The sequence below is a fragment of the Peromyscus maniculatus genome, chromosome 15 (assembly GCF_049852395.1).
Source record: "Peromyscus maniculatus bairdii isolate BWxNUB_F1_BW_parent chromosome 15, HU_Pman_BW_mat_3.1, whole genome shotgun sequence".
NCBI classification, from domain to species: domain Eukaryota; kingdom Metazoa; phylum Chordata; class Mammalia; order Rodentia; family Cricetidae; genus Peromyscus; species Peromyscus maniculatus.
In genome coordinates, this window is record NC_134866.1 from 57,100,411 (window position 1) to 57,116,989 (window position 16,579).

The window sequence follows — 16,579 nt, forward strand, 5'->3', positions numbered from 1 at the left end:
GCATAAGATAAAATAATCAATAGTAAATTAAGATGTTATAGTGATGCTAAAATTCTCAGTAAGCAACTACAAGGATCTAAAGAAAACTGGTGGAAGCATACACCCAATGACTGCAAATTAGAGACCACTGGAAAGGATGAAAGTAAGCTGCGAGTATCAGGGAAGAATTTCTTATATAGACTTAGCAGTGGAATGGACACAACTGAGAAATCACTGAAGTGAAGATAGATTAAAATACAAAAAATAAACCTAAGTATTCTACAATATATACAACGGAGTTCCAGGGGAACAACCCAGGAGAAGGAAAAATATAAATAATAGCTAGTAAAACCAAAAATTCCCAATAAGCAAAATAAATCAACAACAAAACAACCTCCCACCTGCCCCAACACACAAATTCAAATTGCTAAAAACCAATGGTCAAGAGAAAAATCGTGAAGGAAAACAGATAAGGCATACCCAAATAAGCAAAGAATGACAAGTGATTTCTCATCGAAACCATACAAGACTGGGTATTTTACCATAAGGACTGGAAAAACCAACACAATACACTAAGAAGAAGAAAAAATTAACAGCTTAATGTTACACCTCAAGGAAGAATAGATTAGACTGATCACTGGAAGTGTGTGTGTGGTGGGGGATCCTCTGCATGCATGCCACCATAATGAACATAGAAACCCTCTGTGCTCTTGGAATGAATGGAAATTTCTCTGTTATCAGTGAGTGAGCAACAGTTTTACAGAAGCCAACACTCCCTAGGTGCCTTTACCTGATAATAGCATCACATTCCACAGACTGACAGTTCAGACCCCAGAACTGTACCCTTATCCATTTTGTATTCCAATGTCTTTTAGTTACTATCCCATTGCCATGCTGAAACAGTGTAACTAAGGCAACTGTCTTTCTAAAAAAAAAAAAAAACCAATTATTTGTGGAACTCACTTACAGTTTCAGAGCATTGGTCCATGACCATCATGGCAAGAAGTGTGGCGGCAAGCAAGAGGTCATGTATGGCATTTGAGTAGTAGATGAAATCCCACATCTGATCCTTAAGCTGCAGGCGGGGGGGGGGGGGGGGGTTGGGGGCGTGGCAGCAGAAAGAGAGAGAGAGACAGAGGAGACTGAGAGACACAGAGACAGACAGACAGACACACACACACACACACTGGGCCTGGGGTGAAATTTGAAATCTCAGAGGCCATACACCTTGTAGTCTGTCTCCAACAGTCTCACTAACTGGGGACCAAGTGTTCAAACATCTGAGTCTATGGGGGCATTCTTACTCAAACCCTCACAGCCAGTGTCCCTATGCTGCCTGACCCGTGCTTCTGACTGTCTATCAAAGTGGGTTCCCCACACTACCTCCTTTGATCAAATTTTCTCCTTGGCTCTTAGAACCGAGAAAGACGTAAGGCGCACTTATATCTGCCATAAAGGAAATTACAAAGTATAGACATGAAGAGCTTTATAGGGAAAGCATATGGGTCCAGAGCTTACAAACCTCCAGGTTACCACCTCTGTGCAAGAATTCCAAACATAACCTTTTAGGTTTGAGTTATTGGAGGACTCATTAACTAATGGCGACTATCAAAGTGAAGGAAAGGACCCCTGGTTGCTGTTGGTAAGAGCAGAACAAGCACAGCCATGTGCAAACAGTATAAAGACTATCTAAAATAGGAAAGAACTACCATATACTCAACTACCACTACTGAATATAAACTCTTAGGATGGGAAAGTTTTATGTTAAAGAGGTATACATATTTATTGTAGAACTATTCACAACAGCCAAGATGCTTACCAGGTGATAAAGAAAATGTGTTAGAGATACATGGTGGAACACTGCTTAGCTCATACAAAATAAAACTCTGTCATTTGTAAAAACATGAATGAAACTAGAGAACCTTACAATAAAATCAAATAACCAGGCAGAGACTTCAGTCTTATGTAGAATCTTAAAGAATAAATCTTAACAAAAGTACAGGTGCATTAGTTCTCAGAGGTTTAATTTACAAGGATATGGGAGAGGAGGTAGGGAATGAAAATATATAAGTTAAAATATACACAATTAAGTAAATAAGAGGATTATTCTTATGAATGTCCCCAAAGGATAAATACAGAGGAAGTAGAACAAGTAAGATAAAGACAGAGAGGTGGGAGAATATGGGTGGAAGAGCCAAGGCATGAATAACTACAGTGCTTATGAAGTGTGATGATGTACTAATACTGCGCTCCCTTCAGCAGAAAATATACCAGAGATGAAACCACAATGTTTAAATTATGTGCTGATGGTACACATCTCTACCATCATACGGAAGACAATGGGAATACGCACGTTAAGTGCATTTCAGTAAAATGTCTCTTAAAAAACAAATGTAGAAATCAATAAAATAAATTTTAAACTAACTTGCTGAGAAGACTTGCCCTCAGCAAGACAGAAACTGAAAAGGAAGTGTGGAGTCAGCAAACTACTAGACAGACACACATGGGTACTTTATCTGATGGCCAAAGCTTAATTTTAATTTTGCTTGTTCCTACTTGTTCTTTCTCTGTTCTGTTCTTATACCCTGATGTCCTCCTCCTCCATCCTCCCTGATGTCCTCCTCCTCCATCTTCCCCATGTCTTCCTCCATCTTCCCGATGTCCTCCTCCTCCATCTTCCCGATGTCCTCCTCCTCCATCTTCCTTGATGTTTTCCTCCCATTTCTCTTATTTTCTCTTAATGTTTTTATCTCCTGACACAAAAATTTCTACACAAGAAAAGATGACCTCACAACCACAAATTACATATTTTCAAAAAACAAAAAATCTTTACAAAGGAAGAAATCACATTATGATCACAAGTTACATTTTTCTTACAAGCTCACAATTAGTTAAACATTTTTCTTTGTATTAATATTCCCACCATAACATCTTCACCCCCAAACAATGATTCCTTTATAAGTGATTAACTGATTAACAAAGTTTTAAGCAAGCCAAGTATATTTCAACCAATTCCTTTTGTACTTGGTAGGCAGCTGTTTTCGGTCATAAAGAAAGGATCAAGCATTTTAGTATTTATCTCAAAAGGTAACCTTGCAAAAGACTGTAAAAGAATCACAAATCTAAGCTTATATATAAAAAGGAATTAGCCATTCCTACTTTAAGTCCTCAGAGTGCACACCCACCCAACAACAATTTTTATGAAATCATACTAGGAAGACAAGGGAAATTAATAATTGCCTTTGGTCACCAATCTATCTTAGCAAGGAAGGCACATCAGCTAGTAATAACCAGGCTTCCTTTGTTCTTGTCCCTTGACCTCTATTAAAAGTGTGCCTTTCTAAACTTTAAATTGTTTCTCAACATTTTCTATATCAAAACTATTAACAAAAATATCTTAACCTAAGTTTACTAACAATCTACATCTCTAAATTCTTTCTAAGGGTGGCGGTTGAATCATTAATCTGCTCCAGTACAAATCTTGGAAAAAGTCATCACTACTATTGTAAGTAACAGTGACGTTGCCCAGCCAGGGGCTAGGAACCCTGTAGAGATGTCACACAACTTGCAGAGTGTAAGGGACTGGTGACTGTGAGGGCAACAAGCAGAGCTGTGCTCAACAACAGCAGGTCCTCAGGAAATGTAGCCCCCGGAGCTCTGTCTCTCCAAGGCTAACTAGTGGGCCCTTTTCCATGAGTCCAAAAGCTGCTTGCTGTTCCTCTTGCATGGCCCCTGACACTAACTTAATTTCAATTTGCAATTATTCTTTGCCCATTCTATAAAATTCATAGTGATCTGGCTAAATTCACTTAACAGTTTCAGTACCTTCTTTTTGATAAATTTTTAGTTAATTATGTCTAAAAAAGACAATTATGTTTGTTTCTTTTCAATGTTAAGCTTCCCTTTTTTCACTTTTCCTCCTTTCTTTTTTATTTGATTTTAATTGTGTGTGTCTACATGCTTACAGTATTGGTCAGTAAAGCCAGTAAAATGCTAAATAAAAATGGTCAGAGTGAGCATCCTTGCCTTGTCATTGTTGGGTCCAAATTGGCCCCCAAAATGGCAGTGCTGGAGATAATGTCTTAAACAAAAGGGTAAAGAGTAGCCTAAACTTAGCACTACTCAGGAATTTCCCAATGCAGCTTTGTTTACCAAGAAAACCACTACCTCTCTTATTCATTCCAGTGGTCAATTACCTTTGCAAGGGCATCTCATTCCAGCTTAATCTTAACAGCCTTCATCAGCTCAAAGACCTCTATTTTGCTGACTATCATATAAAATCTGCTCACTCTCCTGCCAAACTGTTGTCCTCAATTCTTGGAAGCTGACTGGCAGTCTGTTCTCTCAATAAACTTTTCTTTCTACTCACATAGTGGTCCTGTTCAAAAACTTCACTGTGCCCTCACTTACAGTTACTATTATGGAAGGTAAGTCACCATTAAATAGGATATGAAGTTTAAATATTATTGTGCACTGAAGTCATTTATTAGGATGAAAACAGAAAACTCAAAAGTATTTGCAAACAGAATGAGCAATATATTGAAAATGGATACTATATCATGACATAGTTTATCTCAAGAATACAAATTTGTTTAACACTAACAACTAATCAGTAGGGGCTAAAGATAGTTAAGAATACTTTACTGCTCTTACGACAAACCCAGGTTTTGGTTCCCAGCATCTATGTGGCAGCTCACAATTGTCAGAATTCCTGTTTTAGAGGAAACTTCAGACTTCTGAGGGTACGGCACACATGGTACATATAAATAGATGCAGGCAAAACACCTGGACACTTCAAAAAAACTTTTTAAAAGAATCAACCAGGATAATCATTAAGAGAATAAAACAGAAAAGTCAGAAATCCCCATAGATGCAGATAAAAACTTAGTGATTTATTTATAACAGCTTCTCCAAATACAAAAGTAGCAAGCAATACATTAAGCGATATATGCATAAAATTAATACAACAAAAACTAAGAACCATGCTGAGTGTGGTGGCGCAGGACTATACTCCCTGTACTTGGGTTAAATAAGGGCCAGCTGATCTAACAAAGAAGCAATATAACTAACAGAACATTAAAGGACACCTGTAGAGACACATAGTGTACCCTAAGGAAGAATCAATAGTGTTAAAAGTTCAATTCTCACAAAGTCAAAACCACAAATAAAACACAATCCCAGTGAAAGCCTCAATTTGACTTTTACTTGAAATTCACATGCTGATTCTAACATGCAGAAATTCAAAGAATCCAGGTTCACAAAGAGCTTAAAAAATATTAAAGTCGAAAGAGTCAAATTAACTGACTCCAAGATCACTACAAAGCTAACCCAAATGTCTGATGATGGTAGGTAGAACTAAATATGATTACCTAGAACATGAGTTCTTGAAACAGACTACATACACAGCCAGTGAGTTTAGCAAAAGTGCAAAGACAGGTCCATTTTAACTGTACCCTACCACAGTGTTCTTACAAGGTTAAGCAAATGTGGCTCAATTATTTTAGGAAACAATCCGGCATTTTCTTATAATGTTCAGTATAAATTTGCCATTTCAGCTAACAATTCCTAGATACTTCTTAAGAGAAATGAAATCATATCTATGTAAAAAATTATACTCAAATACTAAAAGCAGCTTAACTAACAAAGACAAAACACCTTAAATGTCTAACAAAAAATAAACAAAAGGTTACAATACATTCATACAGTGGAATACTACACAAGAACAATCCTAACTACAGCACAAGGCAAATGATGATAGATCAAAGAAATATACCATACAAACAAACCTCAAAACACTTAAGGCAAAATAACAGACAAGAAACCAGTGGCCGTCTGGCATTTGTGGTCCAGAATTAGAAGTACAAGGACACAAGAGCTCTTCTCTTGATACAGGTAGGTTAACATTACTGTATAAGTTCACCAAATTCACCAAAATGTACACTTAAGATGGTGTGTTTCGTTGCGCATAAATTACATTTTGGTGAAACAGTTAAGGCTCTAGCCCTGGTTTTACTGATACCGTTTAGCAGTGAGAAGTCATTCCCCCTTGAAGGTGATGGGGAGGTGGCTCAGTGGGTGAAGCTGAGTTTGGATCTCTAGCACCCATGTCAACACACAGGCAGAGTGGTGTGCACCCATAATCCAGCACTGCAGACAGACAAGAGGATTCCAAGAGCTGGACCAGCCCGCCAGCAAGCCTAGCCTAATCAGCAAGCCCTGGTTCAGTGAGACAGCATGTCTCAAAATATAAGGTGAAAAGTAACTAGGAAAGATGTGAGCTCTTTCCTCTGTAAATGCATGCATGGGCACACCTATACACACACTTTCACAAATAAAAATTCCTTGTACTTAAAAAGACAAAATGAGCTGGGCATTGGGGCCCACACCATTAATCCCAGCCCTCAGAGGTAGAGGCAGGTGGATCTCTATGAGTTCGAGGCCAGCCTGGTCTACAGGACATCCAGAGCTACACAGACAAACCCTGTCTTGAACAAAAAAACAAAAAAACAAAAAAAAAAGAAAGAAAGAAATTAAGTTATGATGGAAATAGTATGAACCACAAAGACAGTACTATATAAATCCCAAGCAAGCCTCTCTGATAATAATAAACTAGCAAAAGCTTAAGAATGCTTCAAAATTTCCTAAGTATCGCTTTCTCTTTTATTTTCTTGAGTTGAACAAAATAACATGGGAAATAAAATGGAGATCACCAGAATAATCAAACCCCATCTATAAAACAAATTTTGTTCTATTAAGAAACTCATACATTCATGCACAACGCTTGATTTGAGAGATAAAATCCTAGACACATGACAAATGAGCAAAGCTGAATAGACTCAGTGGGTTATATACACAGGTGTACGTGTGTGTGTGTGTGTGTGTGTGTGTGTGTGTGTGTACATGTAATAATAATGAAAAAGTGATCATTAAAAACAGGGAGGGCACGGGAGGAGTTGGATGGGGGATGGGGAGGTGGGAATGATGTAGATGTAGTGTTCATGCATAAAGTTCTCAAAAAAAGTAACTAAAAATAAATTTCTCAGTTGTAAAAAGAATATCTTATCTCATTCTGACTTATAACTGAACATAAATATTAGAAGGTATTCATAGAAACAAGACCTCATCCACTGCTTCAAATGTATAAAATCCCATCGTACCTTACAAGAGAATCACTTCGCTTATCTGCCCTCACAAGGAGGACAACTTTCCATCTGTGGAAAGCTCCTGGAGCACCAGTCCGTTTCAGCTCTTCACGCCATCTTTTAGGTGCAGATTGCATTTGGGGTGAATAATGTGAGTCTTTTTCAATTTTATATCCCCATTCATAAGTTGTTTCATCAAGCCATCTGCCACTTTTGGCACTATGAATTATGTAGTCCTTCGTTAATACCCATTTTCCTAGAAAGCAAATGAACTGTCACAAAAGAACTTTAGTTCTGCTAAATGGTAAACAATAAAGATCAAATAGCAACTTATCATCCTTTTTATACATGAGATCCTCATGATAAACTGACAAAACTTTTTAAAATAAAATTTCAAGAGGCCTTCAATATCACTGAACATTGTATATAATCTTTTCTATGACACATAGCCATAATTCTAAATACTACTAAATGAAATATAAATCTAAAGATTAAAAGTAAAGGTGTTACTTGAACTATTATTACTAACTGAATTCATTTTTCTGGGTTAGGTTTATTTCCTCCCATGCTAAACTATTTAAATAACATTCACAGTATTGTTATACTATATTAAATTTATTGATTAGTGAATTTTATAGGAAATGTCATATTCTGCTGCTTATGTGGGCACCACTGATCACTTAAACAGCAAGAAGTTTTGTTTGTAAAGGTTAGTCATAATCTAAATGTTTCTCTGGCAATGAATGTAAAAAATGATGTGGCATTCATGACTAAGACTCAATCACCACAGAAAAAAGCTACTTGTGAATTAGTAGTAAGGAAAAGGTGAGATGAGAATGCCAGCTCTCAACTCGGGTAACAGAATTTACTATCTTAGAAAACGAGAGGAGGAAGAATTGCTTCCCAGTGGAGACAGAGGGACAGCAGCCTGGGAGAAGGACCCACCTCTGTCACGAGACAGGATGGAAGGCAAAGGGGCTGCAGCGGGAGGCTTCACTGAAGCTTTCGTTAAGGATGGGTATTTTGTCCCAATCTTTTTGTTAAGACAATTTTTTTTTCTTAAGCAAAACATTAAAACTAAATTTGTGACAAAGTAAATATTTCTTCCTATTTAATATGTATTTCAATGTGTTAGAAAATTTTAATCAGAATAAAGAAAAATCAAGTATCTTTAAAAAAATCAGAAAACACCACATGTATATCTGACATAATAAGCATAATATATTTCCAGAGACTTGAGATTTCTTCCATTAAGATGACATTTTTTTTCAAGAGTTGGAGAAAGGGAGTTTACTTACCTGCTGCACAAGCTGCTAAAAATTTTTCACTCTTGCACAGGCGTTCAGCTATAAGGTGTGTACAATTTTTATATTTCTGAAGGGAAGAATCCACATGAAAAAATGTTACTAGAGTGAGATTTTCTTAATAATGGAACCTTTTACTTTTACAATATAAGGCCATTTTGATTTTGTTTTTTTAATTCTATGTTTTAACTTTATGTTGAATATTTTAGTACATTTCCATACTCACCTCACTCTTAATAAAAGTGCAATCTAGTTTTAAAAGTAACTTGACTAGAGCTTCCTTTTCTTCCATCTTAAATCCTGTCATCTGGATGACATGCTTTGTGGCACCATCTCCCATCTAGCATATACACACATACAGAAGACAGCAGATGTTAAAGATTATGCATAAAGGTGACTTCTTTTTTTTCTTAATTATGAGTACTAAAAAGAAACTAAAATCATGAAATATGTTATGAATTAAACATGCAAGCCTTAACTGTAAGTAATGATGTTAAATTTAGTTACTACAATAAAAGCCAGTTTCAAATTATTTTTCTCAGAATCTTTTTTTTTTTTAATTTTTTTTTTTTTTTTTTTTTTTTTGGTTTTTCGAGACAGGGTTTCTCTGTGTAGCTTTGCGCCTTTCCTGGGACTCACTTGGTAGTCCAGGCTGGCCTCGAACTCACAGAGATCCACCTGGCTCTGCCTCCCGAGTGCTGGGATTAAAGGCGTGCGCCACCACCGCCCGGCTCTCAGAATCTTAAAGTGAATTTTTGTTGTTGTTTTGATATTATTTGCCATTAAATCACACTGTTGAATATGATTCTTCACAAAATGATAGGGGCCTAGATAAATATGAGCATACTTATGTTTTCAGCATGAGTTTTTGTTGAAAGCTTTTCAAATAAGCACACTTGTGAAAATGAAACTACCAGTTGCATGGTAGTTTTCAAAATGTGGGCAAAACTAAAGAATATATACTGGTCACCAAAGTTACTAACAAGACTCATATTTCCACAGCATTTATAGTAAATAATTTAAGAGACAGGCACAATTACTCCAACTTCTGTTACAACATAGATTTTTTTTTTTTTTTTTTTTTTTTGGGTTTTTCGAGACAGGGTTTCTCTGTGTAGCTTTGTGCCTTTCCTGGAACTCGCTTTGGAGACCAGGCTGGCCTCGAACTCACAGAGATCCGCCTGGCTCTGCCTCCCGAGTGCTAGGATTAAAGGCGTGCGCCACCACCGCCCGGCTACAACATAGATTTTTAATTACTTCCTCTCTCCCTACTGCCCCCACACATGTTCTGAGATATATATAATATATATATATATATATAAATATATATTATATATATAATATATATCTATATCACTAAAAATAAGTAATCTTTAAGTGTTGGGCATAGTATGTACACTTATCATAGACATGGCCCTGCATTCAGGCAATATACATCACAAAAAATAAGCAAAACAAAAAGAAAAAGGGGGAAAAAAAGAAAAACCCATAAACCTAAAGTCAAAACAAGACAATCTTTTAAAAGTATAGTATTTAAACACAGGATTTAAGTGAATAAAATCTTATAGAAATTTTATTTTCAAGAACTAAAATAAGGCTTTATGAGTTCCATACCAGAATATACATGTCAAATATCTGGGGGAAAATCCTTGAAGTTGAACATGTAAATGTTTCTTTTCCTCTCAATACTATTCCATATCCAAATAAAGTAATAACTATGTACACAGAATATACTGGATTAGGGATTTTAAGTTCTTGAGAGATGATTTAAAATGTGGAAGAGAATACATAATTTAGGTGATCTGATTTTGGTAGCTGATGGGGGAGTCCTGGAATCAAAACCCTGTAACACCTCTGGACAACTGTACACACACACACACACACACACACTCTCTCTCTCTCTCTCTCTCTCTCTCTCTCTCTCTCTCTCTCTCTCTCTCTCTCTCTCTCTCTCTTCCTATCCTCCAGGTCAAAATTCATTCTGGAGTAACACTGAGAGTTTCACTATAAACCATTTACATTTAAAATATCACACAGGGTCAGGAGTGAACCTTCTTTTTTCACGCTTAAAGCTCCTAAGAAATGTTAGCTAGGGTAAAGCGATTGCAGTTCCTCTTCCTACCCTGTATCATAGTAGGCAGAAGCTCCTTGAGACCCAAGTGATATGCTTTTCTCAGCACATCTGAATACCTGTGAAGACAGCTCACATTAATGCTTTCTGACACATCTCAAGGAGCTGCTGGGAGTCCTGCACTGCAGGGGCAGATCAATTCACAGGGCATATAGTAAAGAGCACAGTAGAGCTGCATATCAAAGCCATCTCTCTCAAACCAATTTTTACTCAGTAAAAGAAGCTGATATTATGACCTCAGAAAATCTGTCTTCAGTATTTGCCAACTGATTCCAAAAGAGGCAATAAGTACACAGCATCAGCCCTCTAAAATAATGAAACTCAGATATAAAACACTAAATATAAGAATAAAACTTTCTTTCTTTTTTTTTTTTTTTTTTTTTGGTTTTTCGAGACAGGGTTTCTCTGTGCAGCTTTGCGCCTTTCCTGGAGCTCACTTGGTAGTCTAGGCTGGCCTCGAACTCACAGAGATCCACCTGGCTCTGCCTCCCGAGTGCTGGGATTAAAGGCGTGCGCCACCAACGCCCGGCAAGAATAAGACTTTCAAATGAAGCAAATGCGTTAATGTAAGGTACAGGGCTTTGGTCTGGCTAAGACACAGTTATAAAATATACACTAATATGCATGGTATCTCACGAAAGAAATATATCTATAAAATACTATCATCAATAAATAAGACACAAGTATGTCCCCAGTAAAAGGATCTTTTTACTGTGCATTATAAAAACCATTTTCAAGGTTAACATGGTTAGCTCTTCAATGACAATGCCCAATAATGCAGACTAGCAATACAGACAACTACACAAAGACTATGCTGCACTGCAAGCAAAGATACTGTCTGATCCCGAAACATCCACACGCACCCAGTCAAGACACACTCGCATTACACAGCAGATGCCTACAACCAGGGGAGAAAGTTTCCTTCACTCACTCAAAAGAATTAAGAAAACTCTTTAACAATTTTCATTTAGAAAATGATATCTCTTGAGAAATAACTAAAATTCAATGTAGCTATATAAAGTCTTGATTTTAATCAGTGTTTTTATAGATCTCAAGTCAGTTATGAGAAGACATGACTTTAAACATAGTATATATTTCCAAAATTATATTTTTATTTATGTATTGAAGAGTTTTCAAAACTAGTTAGCAGGCTATTTCAAGAAATGTTATGAAAAGGAGCGGGATCAGAGTAGTTCTTAAAACTTACAGTCTTACTTATGGAATATACGCTGCATTAAAAACTGTTAATGACTAACTGGAGTAGGGGCGGGTGAAGCTTTGGAGCAGAGCACCTGATTATCTTGAAGAGGACACTGGGATCAATCCCCATGCCCTCCTGCCCCCAATAATCAAAACAAAAGTTACAAAAACTGCTGTAACACTATCACCAATAAGTTGGCTTTTAATATTGCATTATGCTTTATGAAAATTACATGGTATATAAAAATAAAAGAAAAACATCCATCACACTGTTCTTTTCATATCAGTAATTGGTACTTTAAGTTCTGAAGTAACATTTTAATACATTTTATTTTGAAGTATAAATTGTTAAATTATTTGAACTTATTAGAATAAATATATATAATGCAGTTTCCATCTTAAACCTACCTTTGTAATATACATTTTAATGGCAGTAATCACCTCCATATATTTAGCAGCATTTTCTACTAAAACAATGTCTCATAATAAGATGAAAATAGGACCAACTGTAGTATACAACAGCAGAAAGCACAAAAGCATTTTTAAAGCAATTTCCTTACTTCGAAAATGCTTACTAAGAAACTGACACTATTCATATAAAAAGAGGAAAAGGAAGAAATCCAAGTGATAAAACAAGCTGATTCAAACAGCATGAGCACATACATGTCTAAAAACAAATCAGAATGCAAGATATTTATTCACAAGTTTATCAGAAAAACAGGAGATACGCTAGTTAACTTTCACAGAGCTGTAAATCATGGACATGCACACAGCTAGCAGTTTTAAGAATGCCAAGACTAGTCTAATTGCCTTCTGTAATTATGTGACCAACAACCTAAAGCAAAGGCAACGTTTTTGAACATCATACTGTATGAAACAAAAGGGTCTACATGACATCCAATATATATGACTACACAGGACAATTGATATATACATAAACATGGCAATACAGACAAGGATGTATTTTATACATAAGTAGTAGTTTGATGGTTCTTCCATACCCTGGAAGTTTAAGAGAAAGTAAAGAGCCTGATGTGCCAATGAGTTAAAAGAGAACACTACAGAAATGTCCTTAAAGCATATCAATAAGCCAGGTAACTTAGACTAAGGTTAAAGTTTATGTAGGTAACATATGTTCTGAAGTACGGAAGACTGAAATCTTCCAGTACCAGAAAGAACAAACATTCCATAACACAGTTAATACTAGTTGCATTTCTAGAAAATGTTCCTATCTTCCCAGCTGAGGTGGGGGTAAGGGAGTAGGACATATGAACCTTTAAGCACCACACTGATGACATCTTCACATAAATGAGGAGAAAAGAGACCATTTATTTTTATTATTTGCTTATCTTTATAATAAAAAATTACACCAGTAAATTCCTAGTTATAAAAAAACTCTTTTGTAGTAATATTTTAAAAACTTTATAGTAGTAATTCTTAAAATGTACTCACCCTGAACCATGTAAAACACAAATATCAGGAGACAGTGTCTGTGAACAGGCTGCCCTTTATACAGAGCAAGCAACTGTCACTGTGGCGTGGACTGTCTTAAAATATCTCTCACCAAGGCTTATCCTTGATGCCTGAAATTCTTGGACAGTTGGTGTCAGCTAGAAGCACCAGGAAACTTACATTTCTCATTACTGTGATGGTGTAATATTTTATGCTAAGTTTTTTAATAGAACCTTTCAATTCTTTACAATATGCCAGTGCTAGTGTACACCTTTAATCTCAGCACTAGGGAGGCAGAGACAGGTGGATCTCTGATTTAAGCCAGCCTGGTTGGACTACACTGTGAGTTTCAGGCCAGCAAGAGCTACATTGAGACCCTGTCTCAAAAACAAGGAAGCAAAAGTGAAAATCAAGGCAGGAATACAGGTAACAAAACAAAGGTCTGCAGCTGAGACAGGACAATGACTACAAGTCAGAGGTCAGCATGGACATACAGAGTGTGACCTTATGGGACAGGCAAGTGGGGTAGGAGGGAGCGACAAAAAGCAGGATGAACAGCTGGCTACACATTACTGCAGAAAAGAGAAGACAGGATGCGTAACCAAGTCCTTGGAGGCAAGTAAGGATTTTCTTCCCTATTCTGCATTATAATGTTTCATAGCCAGCTATATATGTGTGTGTAAAAACTAAATTTTTACTTCTAAAATAATCTTTACCAATTTTCATTTTTTAATTTCAACCAACATTTTGAGTGTAGAAAATTTCAAAAGTACATAGTGATTAAACTTATCTCTAATTTCTTCACCTTATAAAACTAATGTATTAGTTTAATGTGCATATGAAAAACAAGTAAATATAATAAAATTTGGGAATGTACTTCCCTATTTTTTATGATTATGTTTCCATGTAGTATTCTTGTTAATAAATATAATAAAACACATTTTGAAAATTAGCACTCTCTTCATTTTCATTGTAACAGGAAACTATTTTGATTTGAAGCCTTCTTTTACTAGAGAACATTTGAAAAATCCTTTCTTCCAAAAAGCATATACATAAGTCTCCCGTACAGTTGACTTTACTGCTTTGAATTCAAAACTTGAAAGATCTGAGAAATTGAAACTGAAAATTAAAATGAAACCTAATATGGTCAAAGCATTAGATTTCCTCCTGCTTACAAAGTTGCAAAGCATACACTCATGTCTTAGTACTCATCCCGTGTGAGTGAAATTCTGTAAGCTCTGAATGCTTTAATTTCAAGTGGAGTGTAGGAATCCTCACCCTTCTGGGCCCAGGAAAAAACAGACCCTTGGTCGAATTGGACTCAGCAAGCCTTTGGAATTTGTTTTAAAAGATGTTGTTATGTTAGTGCCAAGGAGATGGATGGCTCAGCAAGCAGGTAAAGGCACTCGCCACCAACCCTCGAGACCTGAGTCTGATCCCAAGACTCACATGGAAGAACATGTATACACATTCACACACAAAATAAGTATGGAAAAAAGTTGTCTTACTTCCTGCCCCATCTTTCAATGATATGATATATTATTAATTATTTAACAGAGGTCTGGAGGGATTGGGGATGTAGCTTAATGCTACAGTGTCTAAGTAGCATGTGTAAGAGACCCTAGGTTCAATCTACAAGCAACATACAACTAAAAAAAAGACAGAAAATAGAAACAGAAAACCAGAAGTCTCTAGTGATAGATGTGAGAAATGTTCTTGTCTCTTAGAAAAGGAGCAATTATTAATTCCTTTAATGGGAAATTTGGCAACAGAGAACTAATAAAAAGTGAATGTGGTGAGAGAGAAAAAAATAAGAGACTGAAGGAAAATGTAGAGATATACCATCTATCCAACACTGTACAAAATGTAAGCTGGGCTAAACCTTTCAATTTAGGGTGTAAAGAATTCTTATGAAGCAAACTGTACAAAGAAAGTTTTCTGTATGAAAAGTATGAGTTTAAAATTGGTTAATTAAAATGTTTGATTTAATTCTTCTTAAGGGCCTACTGTGGTCTATACACTTCATATATTTTCCACTATATTTACCTGCATACAGATGAGAATACAAGATACTAGATTAAGGAAGGGATATAACTTGGTAATACAGTACATACTACACTATATATATATATATATATATATATATATATATATATATATATATACTAGATAAGGAAGGGAGATAACTTGGTAATACAATATAGTATATACTTAGCAGGAAATAAGCACCGAGTCAATCCCTACCACCAGGGGCAGAGGAAAAAAATCAAAAAGACAAAAAAACAAAACAAAACAAAAAACCTACTTTAGGGAGTCACATTTTTGTAAAAATAGTGAAACCAAGATTCAAAGATAAGCGTGTTCTGTGAAAAGGCTATACCCTTTCCACAATTCCAACCAGGCTTAAACTTCAGGTTTAATCTACTTTTCATAAACACATTACAATTCTACAAAGCAATCAATATTCCACCAGTACAACAGGAAAGCATGAAAAAGAATCTACTACATGGGTAAGACATTTAGAGCAACAAACGCAAAGATTTAAACAGTTATTCATTGTTTTTGGAAAAATACCAATGTCTAAAATACACATTTCTAGCAATATTCTAAAGAGTACTGTTATTTTTCTTTAAGCAAAACAGATTCCATCATTTTTCTCTCAAGACAGACTTGGAATCAATTATTTCAATTTTTCAAACGGATTTTCTTATCAAAAATAGCATTATATTTTCAATTTCAAAATAATTTCGCTGTAATCAATTAAAATAACAACAGGTGATGTTCCACTATAGCTTTTTGTTCTTTGGAAAGGTTCTTCGGTTTCTTTAGGTTTTTATTATTTTGACCTTATGGAGAACTGACTTTATTCTTGACATGTTTTTTAAACATTGGAAAGAAAAGACTTGTAGAACAATGTAGAAAAGATACATAATAAAAATACTATCTAGTTAGTAAGGTTATACTATTAGTTTCCTTAAAAAAAATCAAAGAGGCATCCATGGAGAATGTGAATGCATGGAATGAACTCTTAAGTACTCTTAATTTTGATTATGAAAAGGAATTACAATTGACCACTACTTCACACATTAACATAATCTAAGCTTTCTGCTTTACAAAAGCAAAAATATTCTAAACCATAATTGACCATCACCTAAGTCAATAAAGCATGAAAAAAATCTGGATTTAGAAAGCAGGTTTAATAGGTTAGTTGCTTATTAAAGACTGTCTTACAGTAAAATAGATCTAAACATCTGAGTGTTTTTAAACACCCTAGTACGTGAAAACAAATTATTGTTAACTTACAAACAATCAAATTTCCTGCCACACCAATCTACAACCAAATGATCAGCCATGCTCTTAACACCTAGAAT

General features: G+C 35.7%; 1 protein-coding gene across 8 annotated transcripts in view; it reads right to left on the reverse strand.

Annotated features, from left to right (window-relative positions):
• The window catches only part of Slf1 (SMC5/6 complex localization factor 1), a 71,310-nt gene that overhangs the window by 53,754 nt on the left and 977 nt on the right, over positions 1–16,579 (reverse strand). For 5 of the 8 annotated variants that reach the window (XM_076551996.1, XM_076551995.1, XM_042261775.2 and 2 more), the window contains exons 2-4: positions 8,652–8,765; positions 8,420–8,495; positions 7,137–7,377 (exon numbers count right to left, since the gene is read on the reverse strand). In XM_076551996.1, the coding sequence (XP_076408111.1) occupies positions 7,137–7,377; positions 8,420–8,495; positions 8,652–8,765 (431 nt within the window). Of the gene's footprint in view, positions 1–7,136; positions 7,378–8,419; positions 8,496–8,651; positions 8,766–10,547; positions 10,569–13,208; positions 13,254–16,511; positions 16,573–16,579 lie in introns of those variants that run through there. The other 3 variants (XM_042261776.2, XM_076551992.1, XM_076551994.1) reach the window with 3 other exon arrangements.